Here is a 22,519-nt window from a genome sequence, read left to right as displayed (position 1 = left end):
GGTTGAGACACTTAAAATCAGAGGATTAAACCTCATAAACTTGGTGTTTTGATTAGGGTTTTAACCAACAAGTCATGTCAAACTTAGACTTTGATACATGGGTGATTATGGAACAACTTGGGTTGTCCAAACATACAATCCTCACATGATTTGATGATTTCTATTAGTTAGCTTATCTTACATACTCGTATAAACCTTAGTTCGTGACCCTCCTTGGTTGTCTTTACATCAAGAGAAGTGGTGAACTTCAAAGGGGTGCCTAAATGGAAGCTTAGTCTTCCTACCCCATACATGACATCCTTGTAACTAAGAGGTGCCTAAATGGAGATTTAATCTTCTACCTCCTACTTGAAATATTGGACCTAAATAATATGTAATATTTAGCCTAAGTATAAGCATATACTCATTCGAACCTTTGATGTTAAACTTGTGTTTACATGTTAAAGAAGTAGAATATCATCCAAGACCTAAACCTTAATATGATTCTAATGGGTTCACTACCCATGAAAAACATTAAATAACCATATTGGTTACCTAGTGTCATATGATGGTTATAAAGTCTAAAAGATGATTATTTTTACATACATATATACTTTCGTTATACTAAGTTATTTCCATATTCTTAATCTTCCGTAAACGCCAAACTCACACACCTACGTCTCCTCGTGTAGAAGGACTAGGTGCTCCAAGCTAAATCATCCACCAAACTTACTCTCGGATCTTCCAAGTCAAGACTTGTAAACCGTGAGTATACTCGAACCCATTTTACTTTTAAACACTTTGGGTGCAACATGTATTCTATATTAAACGCACGTGACACTTGAAACTTATTTGAAACATGCTCTATCCTTTTAAACATGAAACATGAAACTTGTGATACTTGAGACTATTTTGTGCTATGTGAACGTTTAATCTTTGTGTGTAGTTCCGCCTTAACAATGGTAGCGCTATAGGGGTAATGCACCTCCCCGTTAGTCTTTGGGGTATTGTTAGGAGGAGACATATTAACCTCCCGTGAAACTTTGGGTTAGGTACTTTAACGCATTGGAAACTTGGGCTATCACTTGGACTACGTAAACTAGCATGGTTGAAACTATTTTAATATGTTCATGTTGGATACGAGTTTTTATTCTATATGCTATGTAAACAAACTTGTATACTCGCTCTTTGCTTTTGCATTGAAACTCTATTTTAATACATGTTGCAGGTTGATTATTGAAGTATGGATGATTGATGAAACAAGTTTAGGGTGGACTAGATACACACCTAAATTTATCTATCTTTTTTTGTTATGTTATTTGTTGAAACAATGTTGTTATTTCCTTTCGAATTTGTATGACATTTAGTTTTGAAATGAAAATTGAATTTAATTAAATATTTTCACATAGTGTTATGACGTCTCTAGCAATCTTTACACACTTCGTCTCATCCTGATGTTTCCGCTATCGGTTGGGGTGTGACAGATTGGTATCAGAGCCATAACTATAGGGAATTAGGAAAAAATTGCCATGCTTTTGCCCTAATCTATAGTTCTAGAAATTTTGCCTCTTATTTGTTGTTTAAAACTTTGTGCTCTACCATGCATGCTTCCTAGCTATACTTTCTATTAAAATTATGTGTCTTTCTTAAGGCAAACACTAATACACTTATGCTATTTTTATAATCTTGTAACACCAACGAGAAGAATTTACCAAAATAGGCGTGAAACCCACAATTTGGTAAACGACTCTCATTCTACCTTTAATCTATTTTGCACGAAATTTCACCATTAAGCTAGGAGTGACATCCACAACTTAATGGTAATTTCCATTTCAACTCTAGTGGACCCTCGTCAAAGTGTCAAAATTTTATTTTGATCGACGAGTACCAACCACATTTAGGGTACGAAATCGTCAAGTTAGGGGTGAAACCCGCATCTCGTCGATTAAGTCCCATTCCTCGATTTTTATTCTCGCCAAAGTCCCGAATGCTTCAATCATTTAGAGATGTGTAGTAACCGGAAGGGTAAGATACCGTTAATCGCTTCTCGACGAGAGTATCTTACTTATAGGCCAAAGCACAATATCTCTAATTCGAAAGAACTTTCGACCCACTTTGGAATAGTCGACGTTTCTCTACCCGAAACAATCCAATGTTTTATTGAGCCTCTCTTTTATGTATCTCAATTTATATGTGATTTTATACTTGAACGTTCATTCATTTCCAAATGTCGTTTTAATCATTTCGTACGTTATCGCAATCACAAAAAATAATAATTCCTCGTGAACAAACTAAATTTACGATGCTTTCGTTTATTCATGTTATGCTATGTGGAATTCATGACTATGCTATATGAAACACTTTTATGGTATGTAAATCAAATTGAACCTTTTATGCTATGTAAATCAAATTGAACCTTTTATGCTATGTGAATCAAATTGAAACTTTTATGCTATGTAAATCAAGTTGAACCTTTATGCTATGTGATCAATTTCGTTTTCTTAAACAAACATTATGACCAAGTCTCACCTATTCGTTCTTTTGAATCTTAGATGTCTTCTCGTCACTCCAACGCGTCTAAGAAGTCAAAGTCTCGCTCCACCAAGAAGATGATGGCTTTCATGGCCGATCAATTTGCTCGCGTCGTTCCAAAGGTCATTTCCGAGATCCGAGCCTCTGAAACTCCTCACTCTTCCGTCGACTCTAAGGTCGAAGCACGCAAGCCCGTCTCGTTCAACTTCAAGCACTTTTCATCGTGCAATCCAAAGCCATTCACTGGCAATGATGGGGTGACCGTCATGCTTGAGTGGTTTGACAGCATAGAGGTCACATTCATCAATAGCGAGTGCCCCGATGAGCTCAAGACGCGCAGCGCGACTGGGGTATTCCAAGCCCGAGCTCTCGAGTGGTGGACGAATGAAAGAAACATACGTTCGAACGAGCTGGCATATGCTCTGACATGGGAAGAGACTAAGGCCCTAATGATGGATGAGTTTTGTCCTCCGCATGAGCAACGAAAGTTGGAGGAAGAATTTTGGGTGTTAAAGCAGATTGGTGATGACAACCTAGCCTACACCACCCGTTTCAAACAACTCTGTTTCATTGTCCCCCACCTTGTCTCGACCCCTGATCGCAAGAAAAGCAAGTATATGAATGGTTTACCCCCTAATATGCGTGACACAATCGAGGCAGCCAAACTCGATAGCATCGAAGACATTTACCGTTTGGCCGCGTCCTTGAACAACAACCGTATTCGCGATAAGCAAGCCGCAAACCTCGTTCCTTCAAAGCCAGCCAATCAAATCACCCAACAATCGAATAACAATAGGGGAAAGAAGCGAAAGCAATCCAACCCCGTTTGTAACGCGATTGTGCCGCCTGTTAACCCCGACCCTGTTGCTCCTGATAACACCCAAAGGCCGTACACTGGGATTCACCCCAAGTGTGCCACTTGTAATTTCCATCATCCCGTCAATGCTTGGTGCCGTCGTTGTGGCAATTGCAACCGTTATGGTCATACTACCAACTTTTGTCGCCAACAACCACAACAAGCACCACCCGCTCAGCAAGTTCAGCAAGCCCAACAAGCACAACAAGCCCTACCTGCTCCTCAAAATGCAAGACCCGCTAGAGCTTGTTTCAAATGTGGGGATGTTAATCATCTTCGTCCTCAATGCCCACAATGGAATCAAGAGCAGCAACAACCTCCTCGTGGACGCGCCTTCAACCTAAACGCGAATCAAGCGCGCAACGACAATGATGTCGTTAACGGTACGTTTCTTGTTAACCATCTTTATACTTCGATACTATTTGATACTGGTGCGGACGAAAGCTTTGTGTCCTTAGAATTCGAATCATTGTTAAATTGCACACGCTCTAAGCTACCTAAGTCGTTTTCCGTTGAAGTCGCCAATGGCAAGTCTATCTTAGTCGATTCCATTCTCCTCGATTGTCGTCTTACTCTTAACGAGCATGCTTTCTCTATTGATCTTATACCCATGCAATTGGGGTAGTTTCGACGTCATCATAGGCATGGATTGGCTTCAAAAGAATCATGCTGAAATCGCTTGTCACGAGAAATTCGTTCGCTTACCTCTCCCATCTGGTGACGTTTTGCACGTTTATGGAGACCGACCTTCAAGGGGACTAAAGTTGATGTCCTGCACACAAGCGAACAAGTACTTACGCAAACAGTACTTTGCCTTTTTAGCCCACGTTGTGGAAGAAAAGGGCAAGGGAAAAAGTTTAAGTGATGTTCCAGTGGTGCGCGACTTCCCTGACGTCTTTCCTGAAGATCTACCCGGTCCTCCTCCTCCTCGATCTGTTGATTTTCGCATTGACCTCGTACCTGGTGCGACTCCTGTTGCCAAGGCTCCTTATCGTCTTGCACCTTCCGAAATGCAAGAATTGTCTTCTCAGCTTCAAGAACTCCTCGATAAGGGTTTTATTCGTCCAAGTACCTCTCCATGGGGTGCTCCTGTACTTTTCGTTAAAAAGAAAGATGGTTCTTTCTGCATGTGTATCGACTATCGTGAGCTCAACAAACTCACCATCAAGAATCGTTATCCCCTTCCGCGTATCGACGACCTCTTTGATCAACTTCAAGGCGCTACCTGTTTCTCCAAAATCGATATTCGTTCTGGTTATCACCAACTTCGAGTCCTCGAAGAGGACGTCCCCAAAACCGCTTTTCGCACACGCTATGGACATTACGAGTTCGTGGTCATGCCTTTTGGCTTGACCAACGCACCCGCTGTGTTCATGGATCTCATGAATCGTATTTGTAAGCCTTACTTGGATCGCTTCGTGATCGTCTTCATTGATGATATTCTCATTTATTCTAAATCTCGAGCCGATCATGAGCGTCATCTCCGCCTTATACTTGAACTTTTGCGTGCTGAACGTTTATATGCTAAGTTTTCTAAATGCGAGTTTTGGATCAAAGAAGTTCAATTCCTTGGGCATGTTGTTAGTAAAAAAGGAATCCATGTCGACCCTTCAAAAATCGAAGCTGTGAAGAATTGGACCGTGCCTAAATCTCCTTCTGAAATCCGTTCTTTCTTAGGATTGGCGGGTTATTACCGTCGATTCATCTCGAACTTTTCAAAGATCGCCGTTCCTCTCACTTCGTTGACTCAAAAAGAGAAACCTTTTGCTTGGGGTCCTGAGCAAGAGGAATCTTTTCAAACTCTCAAGGACTTGCTTTGCAACGCTCCTATCCTCGCTCTTCCTGATGGGAATGATGATTTCGTGGTTTATTGTGATGTCTCAAATCGTGGTCTTGGTTGTGTACTCATGCAACGAGACAAAGTCATCGCTTACGCCTCTCGACAACTCAAAATACATGAGAAGAACTATACTACCCACGACCTCGAGCTTGGCGCTGTTGTTTTTGCGTTGAATATTTGGCGACACTACCTATATGGTACTAAGTGTGTGGTTTTCACTGACCATAAGAGCCTACAACACATCTTCGACCAAAAAGAACTCAATATGCGACAGCGACGTTGGGTGGAGTTGCTCAACGACTACGACTGTGAGATTCGCTACCATCCTGGTAAGGCGAATGTCGTGGCCGATGCACTTAGTCGTAAGGCTCATGTGGATGTCATCCGTTGTTTTCATATCTCGAGCGATCTTCACAATCGTATTCGTGAAGCGCAGTACTCCTCTATCAATGAAGGTTCCATGGCTGTTGAAATACGTGGAGCATCTGAAAATCAACTCGTTTCAAAACCTGATGGTCTCCTCTATTGTTGCGATCGCGTTTGGATACCAGATCGTGACAATCTTCGTGACCTTATCATGAACGAAGCACACAAATCTAAGTACTCAATTCATCCTGGCGCTGACAAGATGTACCATAATCTACGTACATCCTATTAGTGGCCCGGTATGAAGAAAGACATTGCTGTGTACGTTTCCAAGTGTCTTACCTGTTCGAAAGTCAAAGCCGAGCACCAGCGACCTTCTGGTCTACTCGAACAACCTGAAATCCCCGTGTGGAAATGGGATAGCATTGCGATGGACTTCATAACTAAACTCCCGCGTACACCTTCTGGTTACAACAGCATTTGGGTAGTCATTGATCGTTTAACTAAGTCCGCACAATTCATTCCCATTCGCGAAGATTTCAAGGTTGAACGACTTGCTCGTGTCTATACCAATGAAGTCATACGCCATCATGGTGTTCCTCTCGACATCATTTCTGATCGTGATGGTCGATTCACTTCGCGTCTCTGGCAAACTTTTCAGTCCGCTATGGGTACTTATTTGAATCTTAGTACGGCCTTTCATCCTCAAACGGATGGACAGACTGAACGTACTATCCAAACCCTAGAGGACATGCTCCGTTCTTGTGTCATCGACTTTGGTGGTAGTTGGGATGTGCATTTACCTTTGATCGAGTTCTTGTACAACAATAGCTATCACTCCAGTATTCAAATGGCTCCTTTCGAGGCATTGTATGGTCGCAAATGCCGATCTCCTTTAAGCTGGCACGAGATTGGTGACAAACATTTTACTGGCCCTGAGATCATACAAGAAGCAACAGATAAGATTCTCCAAATCCGTGACAATCTACTCAAGGCTCGAAATCGTCAAAAGAGCTACGCAGACAAGGGACGCAAACCTATGGAATTCAACGTTGGTGACCATGTCCTTCTCAAGGTGTCTCCTTGGAAAGGAGTGGTTCGTTTTGGTAAGAAGGGAAAACTTGCCCCTCGCTATGTAGGTCCTTTCAAGATACTCGAAAGGATTGGTAAGGTGGCTTATCGACTTGACTTACCTCAAGAGCTCAGCAATGTTCATCCAACGTTCCAGTCTCGAACCTAAAGAAATGTCTCGCTGATGAAGGACTTCAAGTTCCTCTCGAAGATCTTCAAATCAACGAAACTATGCATTTCGTGGAAAAACCTGTAGAATCGTGGATCAGCAAGTCAAGTTACTAAGGCGCAGTAAGATTCCTATCGTCAAGGTTAGATGGGAAGGAAAACGTGGCGCCGAATTTACTTGGGAACTCAAAAAGGATATGAAGTCAAAGTATCCTCACCTTTTCCCTACGTCTTCCTAAATTTGGGGACGAAATTTCCTAAAGGAGGGGAGACTGTAACGCCCGGCTCTTTTGTACTTTCCATTTATAGAAAGTTTTGTTCGTATTTCTATTTTTGGAAACCTTGTATTCTTGTAATCGTTCCTTTCGTTGTAATCATTATCAAACCGAGACTTGGATCATTAATGAAGCTTGTATTTTGTTACGTTTATGTTATACGCATTCTATGTATGCTCGTATGTTCGATTTGGTGAATCAATCGATGTTTAATCGTTATTCTTGGAAACTATGTGCGAAACTTGTAATTAATCTAAACTTATGCATTGAACGTGTTTTGAACGAGAACGATACTTGGTTATGACATTTATACGCTTAAACATACTTTGGTTATGATCATCATGCTTAACTACACCTTATACTATGCTTTTATATCAAAACAAGTCCCTAAACTCTCAAGTTTGCACCTAAAGGAACCAAGTATAAACTTTAGGGGCCTAAGTGTAATAAAACGAAAGATCAGGCAAACGTACCCGCCGCGTGACGCGAGGGGGCTTGGCGTCACGCGAGCCCCCTGTTTCGGCAGACTTGTGTTTCTTTGAGCTGTTGTGCACGAAATCCAACTCTCCAACCTCACCCAATCACCTTTAATCCACCTCTAATCACCTCCAATCACCTTCTAACTCTTCCATTATAAATACCCACCTTCTCCAACCCATTTGACACTTTCACAACTCCTAAATCTTCACTAAACTACTCTCTAATCAGCTGAGAATCTGAGTTTTGGACAGATTCGTGAAGACTTACAAAAGTGAGTGTAACTTGCTCATTTCTCAACCAAATCACTTGGTTCTTCTTCCTATTGCTTTGTTATGTCCTTGGGTTTGAATCCTTGGTTTTTCCTTGGAAGAATCATGCTTGGATTTGCCCTAAAATGGACTAAAACTTTCTGTTTTGTTTATTATTATTCAACAACTTGTTATTTCTTATCCAACTTGTGTCTAACACATCTCACACCAATGTCCTAATGCTTACAACCTCTCTTATGGTTGGGTAAGCTTAAAAACATGGTTGAGACACTTAAAATCAGAGGATTAAACCTCATAAACTTGGTGTTTTGATTAGGGTTTTAACCAACAAGTCATGTCAAACTTAGACTTTGATACATGGGTGATTATGGAACAACTTGGGTTGTCCAAACATACAATCCTCACATGATTTGATGATTTCTATTAGTTAGCTTATCTTACATACTCGTATAAACCTTAGTTCGTGACCCTCCTTGGTTGTCTTTACATCAAGAGAAGTGGTGAACTTCAAAGGGGTGCCTAAATGGAAGCTTAGTCTTCCTACCCCATACATGACATCCTTGTAACTAAGAGGTGCCTAAATGGAGATTTAATCTTCTACCTCCTACTTGAAATATTGGACCTAAATAATATGTAATATTTAGCCTAAGTATAAGCATATACTCATTCGAACCTTTGATGTTAAACTTGTGTTTACATGTTAAAGAAGTAGAATATCATCCAAGACCTAAACCTTAATATGATTCTAATGGGTTCACTACCCATGAAAAACATTAAATAACCATATTGGTTACCTAGTGTCATATGATGGTTATAAAGTCTAAAAGATGATTATTTTTACATACACATATACTTTCGTTATACTAAGTTATTTCCATATTCTTAATCTTCCGTAAACGCCAAACTCACACACCTACGTCTCCTCGTGTAGAAGGACTAGGTGCTCCAAGCTAAATCATCCACCAAACTTACTCTCGGATCTTCCAAGTCAAGACTTGTAAACCGTGAGTATACTCGAACCCATTTTACTTTTAAACACTTTGGGTGCAACATGTATTCTATATTAAACGCACGTGACACTTGAAACTTATTTGAAACATGCTCTATCCTTTTAAACATGAAACATGAAACTTGTGATACTTGAGACTATTTTGTGCTATGTGAACGTTTAATCTTTGTGTGTAGTTCCGCCTTAACAATGGTAGCGCTATAGAGGTAATGCACCTCCCCGTTAGTCTTTGGGGTATTGTTAGGAGGAGACATATTAACCTCCCGTGAAACTTTGGGTTAGGTACTTTAACGCATTGGAAACTTGGGCTATCACTTAGACTACGTAAACTAGCATGGTTGAAACTATTTTAATATGTTCATGTTGGATACGAGTTTGTATTCTATATGCTATGTAAACAAACTTGTATACTCGCTCTTTGCTTTTGCATTGAAACTCTATTTTAATACATGTTGCAGGTTGATTATTGAAGTATGGATGATTGATGAAACAAGTTTAGGGTGGACTAGATACACATCTAAATTTATCTATCTTTTTTTGTTATGTTATTTGTTGAAACAATGTTGTTATTTCCTTTCGAATTTGTATGACATTTAGTTTTGAAATGAAAATTGAATTTAATTAAATATTGTCACATAGTGTTATGACGTCTCTAGCAATCTTTACACACTTCGTCTCATCCCGATGTTTCCGCCATCGGTTGGGGTGTGACAATTTAATATTAGGATTATTTATTTAAATCCTAATATTTACCGGGTTACTTTTACCCGTCTTTTAGTATTAACGGGGTTTAATTACCAAACCCGTTTTCGGGGTGTTACACGTACGCGGTACGGGCATTATGAGTTCCTTGTAATGCCCTTTGGGTTGACTAATGCACCCGCGGCTTTCATGGATCTCATGAACCGGGTTTGCAGACCCATGCTGGATAAGTCGGTAATTGTATTTATCGATGACATTTTAGTGTATTCAAAGAATGAAGCTGAGCATGTGCATCATTTGCAAGAAGTGTTAGAGACACTCAGACGAGAAAAGCTCTATGCAAAATTCACAAAGTGCGCATTCTGGTTACGAGAGGTGCAGTTCCTTGGGCATATCATTAGTGCCGATGGAGTGTTAGTGGATCCGTCAAAAGTAGAAGCTGTGTCAAAATGGCTCTCCAAGGAATCCCTCAGAAATCCGAAGCTTTTTAGGGCTCGCGGGATATTACCGAAGATTCATACAAGATTTCTCCAAAATTGCTTTACCTTTGACTAAATTGACTCGCAAGGAGGAAAAGTTTGTATGGGGTATCAAACAGGAGGAAGCTTTCCAAACGCTCAAAGAAAAATTAACTCATGCTCCGGTGTTGACATTACCGGAAGGAGTTGACGATATGGTGGTTTATACAGATGCGTCGCATTCGGGACTCGGGTGTGTTTTAATGCAACGAGGCAAGGTCATCGCCTACGCCTCGAGGCAATTGAAGATCCATGAAAAGAAATACCCGGTTCACGACTTGGAATTGGCGGCGGTGGTGTTTGCCTTAAAAATATGGAGGCATTACTTGTATGGGGTAAAATGTATGATCTTTACCGACCATAAAAGTTTAAAGTATTTCTTCGATCAGAAAGAATTAAACATAAGACAAAGGCGGTGGTTGGAAACGGTCAAGGATTTCGATTGTGAAATACATTATCACCCCGGGAAAGCCAATGTAGTGGCTGATGCGTTGAGCCGAAAGGCAGATTATGCTCCGATACGAGTACAATCGTTGCAGCTTATTGTGATCTCGGGCTTACTTGAACAAATCCGAGGAGCACAAGATGAAGCAGTAAAGACGGAAAACTGGAGAAAGGAACGGATTGTTGGCTAAGTTAACGATCTCGAGGTAGGCAACCACGGTTTGAAAACGCGTTTCAATAGAATTTGGGTACCTAACACATGTGGAGTTAAAAAGCTTCTACTAGATGAAGCTCACAAGTCCCGTTATTCCATTCATCCAGGAGCGACCAAGATGTATAATGACTTAAAACAAAACTATTGGTGGCCCGGAATGAAAAGAGATGTCGTGAAATATGTGGAGAAATGCTTGACATGTTTACAAGTCAAAGCGGAGCACAAAAAGCCTTACGGTAAACTCCAACCGTTAGAAATCCCGGTTTGGAAATGGGAACATATTACGATGGACCTATTAACCAAACTACCAAGGACGAACCGCGGTTCGATGCTATATGGGTGGTTGTTGACAGACTAACCAAGAGTGCTCATTTCATCCCGATACGTGAAACGTATACATCCGAAAAGATGTCTGAAGTTTACACTAATGAGATAGTAGCACGCCATGGAGTACCAGTGTCCATCGTGTCCGATAGAGATACCCGGTTCACTTCAAATTTCTGGCGGGATTTCCAAGAGCAAATGGGAACCAAATTGTTCATCAGCACTGCATACCATCCTCAGATGGATGGACAGAGTGAAAGAACAATACAAACATTGGAAGACATGCTTCGAGCATGTATAATCGACTTTGGAGGTAGTTGGGATGTCTATCTACCATTAGTCGAGTTTTCTTATAATAACAGCTACCATACTAGTATTGGGATGGCACCGTACGAAATGCTTTATGGTAGGAAATGCCGAACCCCGGTATGTTCGGGTGAAGTGGGTCCACGTGAACTCGCCCACCAAGATATAGTTCGAGCCACTAATGAAAAGATTGATGTGGTTCGGGCTCACTTGAAAGCGGCACAAGATAGAAAAAGTCGTATGCAGACAAAAGGAGGAGACCAATCGAGTTTCAGGTTGGCGACAAAGTCATGCTTAAGGTATCCCCATGGAATGGGGTTATCCGGTTTAGAAAGAAAGGAAAATTAAGCCCTAGATTTATTGGACCATTTACGATTGTTGAACGGGTAGGAAAGGTAGCTTACCGCCTTGAACTACCGGAGGATCTAAGCGGAATTCATAGCACCTTTCATGTGTCACATCTTTGGAAATGTCTAGCGGACGAGTCAACTTAAATCCACTATGACGACATTGAGGTGGATGACCAACTAAACTACGTGGTAAAGCCCATTGCGATTTTGGATCGTAAGGTAAAAACCTTAAGAAACAAGGAGATCAATCAAGTCAAGGTCAAGTGGGAACACAGAAAGGGTTCGGATACCACATGGGAATCCGAGGAAGAAATGCAACGGCTCTACCCTACATTAGTTGGGTGGACTTGTAACAACCCGAAAATATAAAACTTATACTAAAATTTAAATTTACATAATCATTTAACTAGGAATTTATAACCTAGTTAAATACAAGACTTAAGGTGGCATATAATGAGGTTAAATCACTTTGATTGTAAGTTAAACAAGGTTTAGGGACCAATCTTGCCAAACTTGAAACTTAATTACTAATTAGTAAACAAAATCACCCAAACACACATTGGTGTGGGTGCTTGGATCGAACAGAAGGCAGGGGCGACAAAGGGTTTCCTTCAAACCCTAGTTTACACACAAAATCCTTAAATTGAAGCCTCAAATCTGCCCTAAATCAAGTCTTGAACATGAATTAGTGATCACCTCGTTGTAGGGATCAAAAAGGTATGTAAAATTTCAGTATTTTGTTCACCTTGAATTCTAGGTTAAATGTGAAAAACTGAAATTTAGCTTAAATATGTGATGCATGAATGAATCTGAAGTAATATGATGTCTAGAGTAAACCCTAAATGAATTCTTGTAAAATCTTTGCATGATTCTTGAGAAGTTAATAATCACCATTGTTGGTGAATGATGAAATTGTAGAGATTTGATAAACACTAGGATTATGATTTCCATTCTAGTGAAAACTGAAATTATATGATAAAATTCAGTAACTTGGGTGTTAAAAGTGTGTAAATTGCTTAATTGAAGTGGATATAGATGAAAATAACATGTTAAGAACCTAGCAATGATTTTGTAGAAATCTCACCCGCTAGGTGTTTGTAGAAACGCCTAACTGAAAATCAAAGTATTGATAATCAGACAAAAAAAAAAAAAAAAAAAAAACGCAGATTTGATTACCGTAATAAATTGTCCGTTATTTATTGTAAAAGAGTTCTAAAGCATTTCAGATGGAACTCTTTAGGTAAAGAATCCGGGTCGTCAAGTGGACAAGCCGGAGGTGATACACGCTTAAAGGGTGCGCTTTGAAGGTACGCGACTTATAATTTCGCTACATTATGATTAGTTGTTGGTCTTACTTTGTTATATTGAAATTTGGTAAACAAGGAAAACCGTTAAGTCACGAGAGTGACAAAGTGACTTAGACAAGTAACGGGTCAAACAAGTTGAGTTGTAAAAACATGAACCTTTGTAGAAGGATTAAAGTTCGGAATATTTGCTTGTCAAATGATTTCGAAAAGCATGGTTAAATCCTTGGAATTAAGCATGATAGTTATTACATAAGCTCCCTCGGGAGGGGAGCGAAAAGCCATAATTGGTAAACACGAAAACGGGTGAAGTGGCCTAAAACAAGAGATGTCAATAATGCAAGTGGTGAACTTGTAAACAAACGGGTCAAAATAAAGCAAAACGTAAACCCGGTAGCGGGAGCGTAAAATATATGAATAATGGATCCGGGTAATGGATGATAGATAGCTTAGACATGTTAAGAAACGAATCCCAAGCAATTAAAATGAGTTTGGATAGGTTTGGATGTAAATTTGATGAAAAATAAATGTGCAGAGTTGACACGGGCGGGTGACCTTTTGACACGGCCGGGTGACTCGGCTGTGAAAAATATATGTTAAGCTGACACGGCCGGGTGATCCTTTTGACACGGCCGGGTGAAGGGGCTGAAAACAAAATATATAATTTCTTGTATTTAATTATTTTGTTCAAATGCCTTGATTTCTAATCTTTTAAATGAAATTGTATGATAGGTAAAGATGCTCTTTAGACCCCGGAGGATGATCAAGCCATGTCAAGAACCGAACACACCGAACAAAGCTTCCGCATTTTGTCTATTTTGTTTTAGTGACATGTAAACACTTGAAATTATGTTTTGAAAGTTTATCTAGCATGATGTAGACTTGAATATTATGATCAAGTATGATCTTAAGACCGTGAAGTTTTTTTTGTAAATTCGAAAAACTTTTGTACTAAATGCATGATAAATATCATAAATCCTGTTATTTTAAGTTTGATCTTACAGATTCTAAACTAGTAACGTAATAAATAGAAAAAGTTTAAATGTTGTTCATATAAACGAATCCAAGATTTTATTTCATGGCATACGCATCTATACATATAATAAAGTAAATCAAATGGAGGACACATGGCATTCAATGAGGTGATCTTCATTGAGTTTTCCCGCCAAAGATGTATTTTTTTACTCATTTATCTCTATCTAATTTAAAATTAAATTCCTCATAGAATATATTTTTTTATTCATAATTACAACTAATTCCCGTTTTCCAAATCTTATTTTCAAATTAAAATTAAGATGATGATTATCTTTAGTTAATGAGGAATATCTATTTAAATAACCAAATTCACACTTAGTTTTCTAATTATAATTCGTCCTCTTATTTTCATTGTTCAAAATTATCTAAACTTTTATTTGGAATCGTTCTTTTTAATTTATGGTATTTAATAGATATTATTCATGTTGATTATTCATTAAAAAAATAAAATATTCAGGAAATATCATAAAGTAGTTTGTTTGATGAAATTCATGAATAAGAGGAGTTGCAAAATTGTTTTTGTTATTTGGCATCAATCAATCTTCGTCATAAAAACATTTACCGATTTTCTGTTTTGTTAAATAAATAATCATATCGAAAAATAATCTTTGAAACGTAGGTGGTTGTATGAATTATTATACGATTTATTGTTATTTATATAAGTTCTAATTGTTACACCCGTGTGTCACACGGGAAATAACCTAGTATATGATATACTAAAATAAATGTTAGTTAAAAACTGTTTGGTGGGCTTTTTCACAAATGGACCTTTGCTACAAATTAAATCACAGCCCATACAAACACAATGCAGTAAATAAATATAAATTTTTTTTCGCTTTCTTCTTGCAGGACTTATCTTCTCCGCCTCTCCGGGACGCACACACAGGTCAGAAACAAAAATCAGATTCAAAATTTCACTTTTCTTTCGACACTTCAGCTAATTTGTCAACAACAAGAAGGGTCAAACTCTAATAGCATACGTAGTGGGGCGGCATGGCATACCATAGCGCCGCCATGGCGCCGCACACACCAAAACGCGGGGCGCTATGCCCAAAAAAAATTTGAAAGCGCGATATTAATAACGGCGGTATAAATGGGGGATTTGATTTTTGACCGTTGTAAACGGTCATTTTACTAAAAAAAAAAAAAAATTAATTATTTTTTCAAACTTTCCTTTAAATCAATTCCTCCTCTCCTATTTTTTTTACCACACACACTCAAACACTCTTTATCTCTTCCATTTTTTTTAGAAATCCTTAAATTTTATACAATGCATCAATTCAACCGTGGCTTCATTCCTCCCCGATCAAGTGCGGACCCAAACTAAAGTGGTAATCCTACTCGCCCCGTGTCGCCGGTTCCCACTAGACCCAACCCTTTCGGCTCCGGTTTTCTCGATTACAATCAACAAAGTCCCGGGTTCATGAATCTTTTGAACCAACCGCTATCATGGGACCCTAATCTCTACGGATGGAACCCGAATCAAAACACCGATGGGATGGGGTCGTCTCAAGCGTTTGGGTCGGCTCAAGCTTTCGGCTCCCCACTACACGAACCCGATGTTGTTCCGGAAACACAACCCGAGGTAGCGGAGACGCAAAAAGGAAAAGGAAAAGGAAAAGCAAAACGGCCACATAAAAAGAAAGTGGAAACCACCACCCGAGCGAAAAAAATGTGATAACGTGGGAGAGCCCGAAGAGGAGTATGCGTTAACCCGCGCTTTCATCGATGTTTCGGAGGACCCGGTTATTTGTATGTTTTTTTCTGTTTTTATTTATTTTCTGTTTTTTTCTGTTTTTTAATTTATTTTCTGTTTTTTTAATTTATTTTTTGTTTTTTTCTGTTTTTAATTTATTTTCTGTTTTTTTTTTATTTTCTGTTTTTAAATTTATTTTCTGTTATTTATTTATTTTCTGTTTTTATTTTTTTTAAATTTTAGACTAACATTATATTTTGTTTTTTTTAGCAAACAATCAAAGTAAAACCGTTTTTTGGAACCGAATACGAGAACTTTTTTTCGATCTCATGGGTAGAGGAGACGAATACCGCCTACCGGACTCTATATCGAGGAAGTGGACTGATATAAACAAGAAATGCACAAACTTTCAAATCGTGTACCAACGCTTGTTTTCCGGATGGAAAAGTGGAAGTAACGATGAAGACATTACGCAAGCGGCATTGGTCGAGTATACGGAGGCCGGGCGAAAAAACCCGAGTCGTCGTCGATGTCTATGGGAACGGATATGAGTAACGCATTTTCGGAGATAAACAAGCGACTTCAAGACATACACGAACTCGGTAATAAACGTTTGGAGGAGAACCGCGAAGTTACGGAGATTATGCGGGATAGACAATGGGCTCACGACTTTGAGTTCTACTCGAAACCGCATGACCACTTAACGGGAAAAGCTTTGAAAATGGCGTTGGCACAAAAGGAGCGGATTGAAAAAAAATATAACCTTTGATTGTGTAATTTTTTTTTTATCCTAGTTTAATGTTTTTTTTTATTTTATTGTACTTTTTTTTTATTTAATGAAATGAATTTTATTTTTAAAAAACTTACAAATGAATTAAAAAAATAAAAATTAAAAAATGAGTAATGATGACACAGGGGCTTTATGACTACGGCCTCAAATTGCATAACGCCCCATAAACCCCGGGGTGACGTGGCATGCCACATGTCGCATAACGCCCTCAAAAGGGCTTTATGACTACACATGGCCTAAAAACCAATCAAACTTTTGATACCCCTTTCAAGAAAGGTTTGCCGACCAGAGGGTCACCAGACCCTTTTAGGTTTTTAGCCCTAAACGGTCGCCCACCCAGCACTTACTTAGGACCCGGCCCTGCTAGAAGCCTACAACCGATAAAAGACATGAAAAGTAAAAAAAAAAAAAAAAAAAAACCTTTTCAATATTTGACAAGATAGACCTGAGCCCAATAGAGTATTTTTAAGACCTAAGCCTAATATAGTGTTTTTAAAATAACTAAAATAACGGAAACTAGGCCCATTACATTTTATTACCAAGCTTAATTCTCACCGTCTCAAAGTTCCAGGTTCACAGTAACGAGTAAGCAACTATTTAAAAACCTTGTTCGTTCACATGTTCGAAATTGTTCACAGCTGTAGCTAATTGTCTATTTAGTATTTGATTACATATTATTGACCAATGGAGTATCAAAAATTGAACGATAGCTATTGAGTTTTGAATATTGACTGTTCAGCACTGTATTGTCTTTCTTTTTGTCTATTGTTAATTTTTACTTGTGTACCAGTGAGTAGTGACTCTGGGTTTTTAAACAATAAGCCTCATCTTCATAGAATATTTAGTTGATTTAGATTTTATTGGGGTCCCGGGATTAAAATTTTAGAATCCGAGATACCGATAAAAATTGGGTTAATGGACCTTGCGAAACACGTGATCATAACTCCACAAAAAGAATGATAGGTAATAAGGAGCAACGTTTCATCCCAGCTTAGCTTAACAAATATAGTAATCGGTTAGAGTATAACATAAACAGATAGAATCGACCTACATACATACAGATTAAGGGACGTACACCGCGAACAGAAACAGAACCTAGGTTTCTAACACTAACTAACCATAATACATCATGACTGCCGCCCACCCGATTCAAGATCCTCTATGGACATATCTGAACCATCATGCGAACACATCATTGCCGAATTGCTGTCCCTCCCGGTCCCACGTTGCTGAATCTCAACGTGACCACCCACACCATCACGCGTAGGGGGAAGCCCGGAAACTTGAGTGATTGCACACGAATCCTCTAAAGCCCGGAAAAATGCATACGGTCCCCATCCTTCACTATAATATGGTGGTGCAAAGAACTGCAGGTAGCAAAATACCGCCATTGTTATACCTGCAAGACATAATGTGCGATTTATGCGACAAGAAAAACGGTTAGTTATAGTTTACAAGACCTTATGTTAAAGAATGCACACCTATAAGACCTCCGCCAACTACATCCTGCCAGTGGTGGCGATAGTTATCGATTCTAGAAATGGCGACTAGACATGCAACGAGCAACGGGAAGAAAACTACACATAGCTTTGCAGCATGGCCTTGGCGATCAAATGCTTTTATTTTTCCAGATAAGTAAAGTGACAAAAACCCGAGACCAGAAAAAGACCCTGCAATGAAAGCATAAATAAATTGTGCACATGATTACTTGATAGAAAGAGTACATAAGGTGGTTTTGTTTTGCTTACACGAAGAATGCCCACTTGGGAAACTCTTGTGGCCTTGTCGTATAACATTGATATCACCGTGACATATAACATCTCCCCATTGATCGTATAGCTGAGACAAAAATCAATAGCAAAAAATCATGAGCGATAATGGGAGAAAGCGATGAAAGGATCAAGTATGGTGGCAACTTTGGCCCGTGTAATTTAATACGGGTTGTGTTCAGTTATATTTCACAAACGGATCAAATAAAAAAAATCAAGCTGAATGGGGAACCAATCAAAGGGGTTGAGCACGATGAAAATGGGTCCACGTATCATATGATTTTAATGCATATAAACTCCTTGATTGTTAGATTATTAGTTCAAATAAAGGTGTGTAAATCGTGTCAAGTCAATGGGTTAACAAGTTTTCAGGTTGACGGATTGAGTTGTTTAACCCATACACAAGTACACAACCATATATGTATTCATTTCGAAACATCAATCATAATGTGGACACACTTAAATCATGCAACCCAAAAAAACCATTTAACACATCCATCTAAACATGTCAACAGTTTGATGCGTTGGTAGTAATGGTAAGCATGTTAGTTGGGCCGGTGAGTTTAATAAATGGGTTAAACAAGTCGTAAACAGGTTCCTATTTAACAAATGGGTTAAACATATCAACCAAAAGTCAAAACCTTCTTAATTCCCTGTCATGTTCTAAGCCCTATCGGAAATTGGGACGCCTAAAACGGTAGTAACCCGAACCCAATTTTGACCCATTACCCGACGTCCCGACCCGCTCACACCAACACTTGTTAAAAAACCCTAAACCAACAACATACATCTTGCCCATCAGGAAAACACCTCCAGAAAAAATCCGGGCGTGGTCGACCAACCGCATCTTTAACCGCTTCCGTTATAACACCAGTTATAAAAACCGAGAACAAAAGCCCTACAACAACAAATGAGATTAAATTATCATGATTCCAAACTTTGACCATAACAACAATAAAGTCAACAACAAGAATTGATCACCTAACACAGCATGATGAAGATCATAAACATCCCGTCTATAATAATAAAACGCCCCAAAAACCGCCACCGGCAACAAAACCGCATACAACTGATACACCAAACAACAAATCAAAAAAAAAAAAAAAAACCCACCATTTTGTTCACAATTCGTTGCAAAATAACGAATATTCGAACTAACCGGAACGGTCCAAAAGGGTATAGTGCTCTCCCTCATTGGATACTTTAGATCAGTCATCATATCTCTTCCAACAAAGCGGTTGAAAGGATGAACAAGACTTAAAATGATCATAACTGCTAATAGTAGTGAAAGAATCAACCAATCATGGAAGTGAATACGGGCTAATGCGAGCCCGTGTGACCGGATTGTGTGTGTTGATCGTTGTGAGTCCATTGGTGTAGGCTGGATGAACTGTTTTAGTGGAATCGTGAAACTGAAAGGAACAAGTATTAGAACAAAATAAGTTTGGCTGAGTATGTATGTATGTATAAATAATTGTAGTGATAGAATAGAAGTACCTTGAGTTGGTTATTTTGGTAAGATGGTGTTGAAGTTGTGGCAGAAGATTGGGGCAACTCATTGTTGTTGTTGTTGGAAAAGGAGAAAGCCTGACAATGGGAAGTTGGGAGAAGATGATTGAATAGTGTGTGTTTTTGTTGGCGAACAATGGTTATGCCACGTCAAATGACGGTTTCCAGCGCCGAGGTGGTTTTTTAAGAAAAAAAACATGTAAGAATTTCTTTGCGGGATGGAAATTTGGTATGATGATAACAGTATGGCACCGATGCATAGGTCCTATTTGATTTTTCTGAAAAGCAAAACCTTTTAAGTGGGTCTGTTTAGGTTCTATATGGATTGGTTTGTGTAATATATTTTAATTAAATGGATCACAATATGTCATTTAAAATTTTATTTTGTTATTTTCGGGTTAAAGCGGGTCGACAACATTAAAGAAATGGGTCGATGTGGGTTAGTGTTTTAAAGAAAGGGGGGGGGGGGGTTTCGGATCGGAATGGGTTTCGAGCCGGCACAAGTATTCGCACGAGACGGGTTACGGCACGAAACGGGTTTTGGATCGGAACGGGTTCAGTTAAATTGAGTTTCGGGCCAAGACGGGTTTCGGCATGACACAGGTTTTGGATCGGAACGGGTCGATTCGGGTCGGGTTTCGGGCCGACACGGGTTTCTACACTGGACGGGTTTTGGATTGCAATGGGTTTTGGGCCGACACGAGTTTCCGCACGAGATGAGTTTCGGGTCGGGATGAGTTTCGTACCGTTTCGACGCGAACTGTTTCGACGCGTACCGTTTCGACGCGAACCGTTTCGACACGAACCGTTTCGACGCGATCCATTTCAACCCGTACTGTTTCGAAACACGAACCGTACCGTTTCGAATCGAACCGTTTCGACCCGAACCGTTTCGACGCGTGTTAAAATATAATTTTCAGTTTAATATTTTATAAAAATATTAATATAATTCTCAGTTTATTAACTTGTTCTATATTTTGTTTCATGTGGCTGCGAATAAACTGGACGGGGGAACATATGGCTGTGAATTAACTGGACTGGACTCTTCTATCTGCTAATGGGCTTATTGGGCTTGGCTGGGCATTATTTGCTGCTGGGTTCGAGACATTTGGTGGGCCTAATGAGGACCTGGGCTGCTGCTGCATATAATAGAGTGGCTTCTCAAAGAAGCTTTCATTCTGTTCGTTCTCAAAAACACATTATTGTTCTCTCACATTCACTCTTCAAAGGCGATTAGGGTTAATATTCGTTCAAAGTGCAGATTCGTCTTGAATCTGTTGTCGTAGGTGTTAATCTTGTAGTCTAGTCTTAGTTAGATTATCATATTGATAATCTGAGTGTTTGTTTCTAGTTGTGAGATTTTGTATTGTGTGTTCATCAGAAATATTTGGGTAATAACGAAATCGGTTTGGGTATTTCTGCGATTGTTCGAGTTCTTGAAGATATACCTGTTAAATTTGACATGGTATCAGAGCTTGATTGCTCTTGGGTTTTAGTCGGTGATATTTGAGTGTCGATCATCGCTCCGATCATCGTTCCGCTGTGTTTCTTTGGTGGATTTGGGTAGGTGTCTTCTGGCCGTTCCGGATCTTGTAGAGTTGTTGCTTTGGAATTTGTGCCGATCGAGTTGCAGAAACCCTAAATCTAGGGTTTGTGGAGTGATCTGGGTCTTGGTGAACTGTACTGTTTGCCGACATCAGAGCCGTGTGTTGTAGACTACTTGGAAAGGATCTTTGGAAGCTGCCGCTCTGATTAGGGTTCAATCCTCGAAGATTGTAAAACCCTAATCAGATTTGGAGGAACCCTGACTTGGGTTCATCTTCTTGGTGAGATATTTCCTTGTTATTATTCTGTTTTTTCTTTCCTGCATTTAGGCATTATTGTTGCCGGGGTAGTTGGACCGGTTTGATTGATTGGGACACAGGAAGGGTACATCCTGTTGCATTCTTAGTTGTCGTTGATTACTTCTTGTTGTTGTTTTGTTATATTCTGTGGTTCTTGTTTATTCTGTTGATTACCACTTGTTGTTGCTGTTTATCTCTGGTCTGTTAGATTGTGTCTAGGTCTAAAGGCTCCCTTGATAAGACTTGCAGAGGCACCTTTTGAGTGATGAACCTCTGATCTTTCGCCGTTGTTTTCTGATTTTATTGTGTGGTAGTTTTGTACTCTTGTTGATACTTTCTATTTTAGTATTTCTTGTTTGTTCCTGATTGTGTGTTTACAATGGTTGATGGTCCTGTTGTTACTACAGGTGGTGGTCCTTCTAGTCCACCACCTGAGACTCTTGTTAGTAAATTGGATGCAAGCGATCCGTTGTACTTGCATCCTTCTGATTCAAGTAATCTTACCATAGTAACTGTAAAACTAAAGGGTTCAGAAAATTACACTGTGTGGTCAAATGCTATGCAATTGGCTTTACAAGTGAAGAATAAATGGGGTTTTATTGATAAAACTTGTGTTAAATATGAAAATAATGAGGTGTTAGCTAGACAGTGGGATAGATGTAACTCAATTGTGCTTACTTGGATTTTAAACTCTGTTAGCGAGGATCTTTATATGGGTCATGTGTTTTCAAAGAATGCTTCTGATGTTTGGACTGATTTAAAAGAGACATATAATAAAATCGATGGTTCTGTGGTGTTTGATCTATATCAAAAAATAAATTCTTTTGCCCAGAATGGTGCAACTGTTTTAGAATACTATCATAAACTGA

The 22,519-nt window shown here is 39.2% G+C and overlaps 1 protein-coding gene and 2 long non-coding RNA genes across 3 annotated transcripts; 2 read left to right on the top strand and 1 right to left on the bottom strand.

Annotated features, from left to right (window-relative positions):
• Positions 1-12,280: 12,280 nt before the first annotated feature.
• LOC110866280 lies at positions 12,281-13,984 on the top strand. The gene is made up of 3 exons (XR_002551292.2): positions 12,281-12,420; positions 12,944-13,010; positions 13,740-13,984. It is a non-coding gene; the product is annotated as an uncharacterized LOC110866280 (long non-coding RNA).
• A 926-nt stretch (positions 13,985-14,910) lies between these two features.
• Positions 14,911-16,476, top strand: LOC118480618. Its single transcript, XR_004863571.1, has 2 exons — positions 14,911-15,794; positions 16,009-16,476. It is a non-coding gene; the product is annotated as an uncharacterized LOC118480618 (long non-coding RNA).
• Positions 16,477-17,485: 1,009 nt separating this feature from the next.
• On the bottom strand, positions 17,486-20,034 carry LOC110867950 (lipid phosphate phosphatase 2). Its single transcript, XM_022117016.2, has 7 exons — positions 19,795-20,034; positions 19,457-19,709; positions 19,279-19,366; positions 19,086-19,195; positions 18,277-18,367; positions 18,010-18,198; positions 17,486-17,927 (listed from the first exon to the last, which is right to left on the bottom strand). The coding sequence occupies exons 1-7, from the start codon at positions 19,854-19,856 to the stop codon at positions 17,656-17,658; spliced, it is 1,065 nt and encodes a 354-aa protein (XP_021972708.1). The 5' UTR covers positions 19,857-20,034; the 3' UTR covers positions 17,486-17,655.
• Positions 20,035-22,519: the final 2,485 nt, after the last annotated feature.

Source organism: Helianthus annuus, chromosome 7 (genome assembly GCF_002127325.2).
Source record: "Helianthus annuus cultivar XRQ/B chromosome 7, HanXRQr2.0-SUNRISE, whole genome shotgun sequence".
NCBI lineage: Eukaryota > Viridiplantae > Streptophyta > Magnoliopsida > Asterales > Asteraceae > Helianthus > Helianthus annuus.
This window is presented reverse-complemented; position numbering and strand designations above follow the sequence as displayed.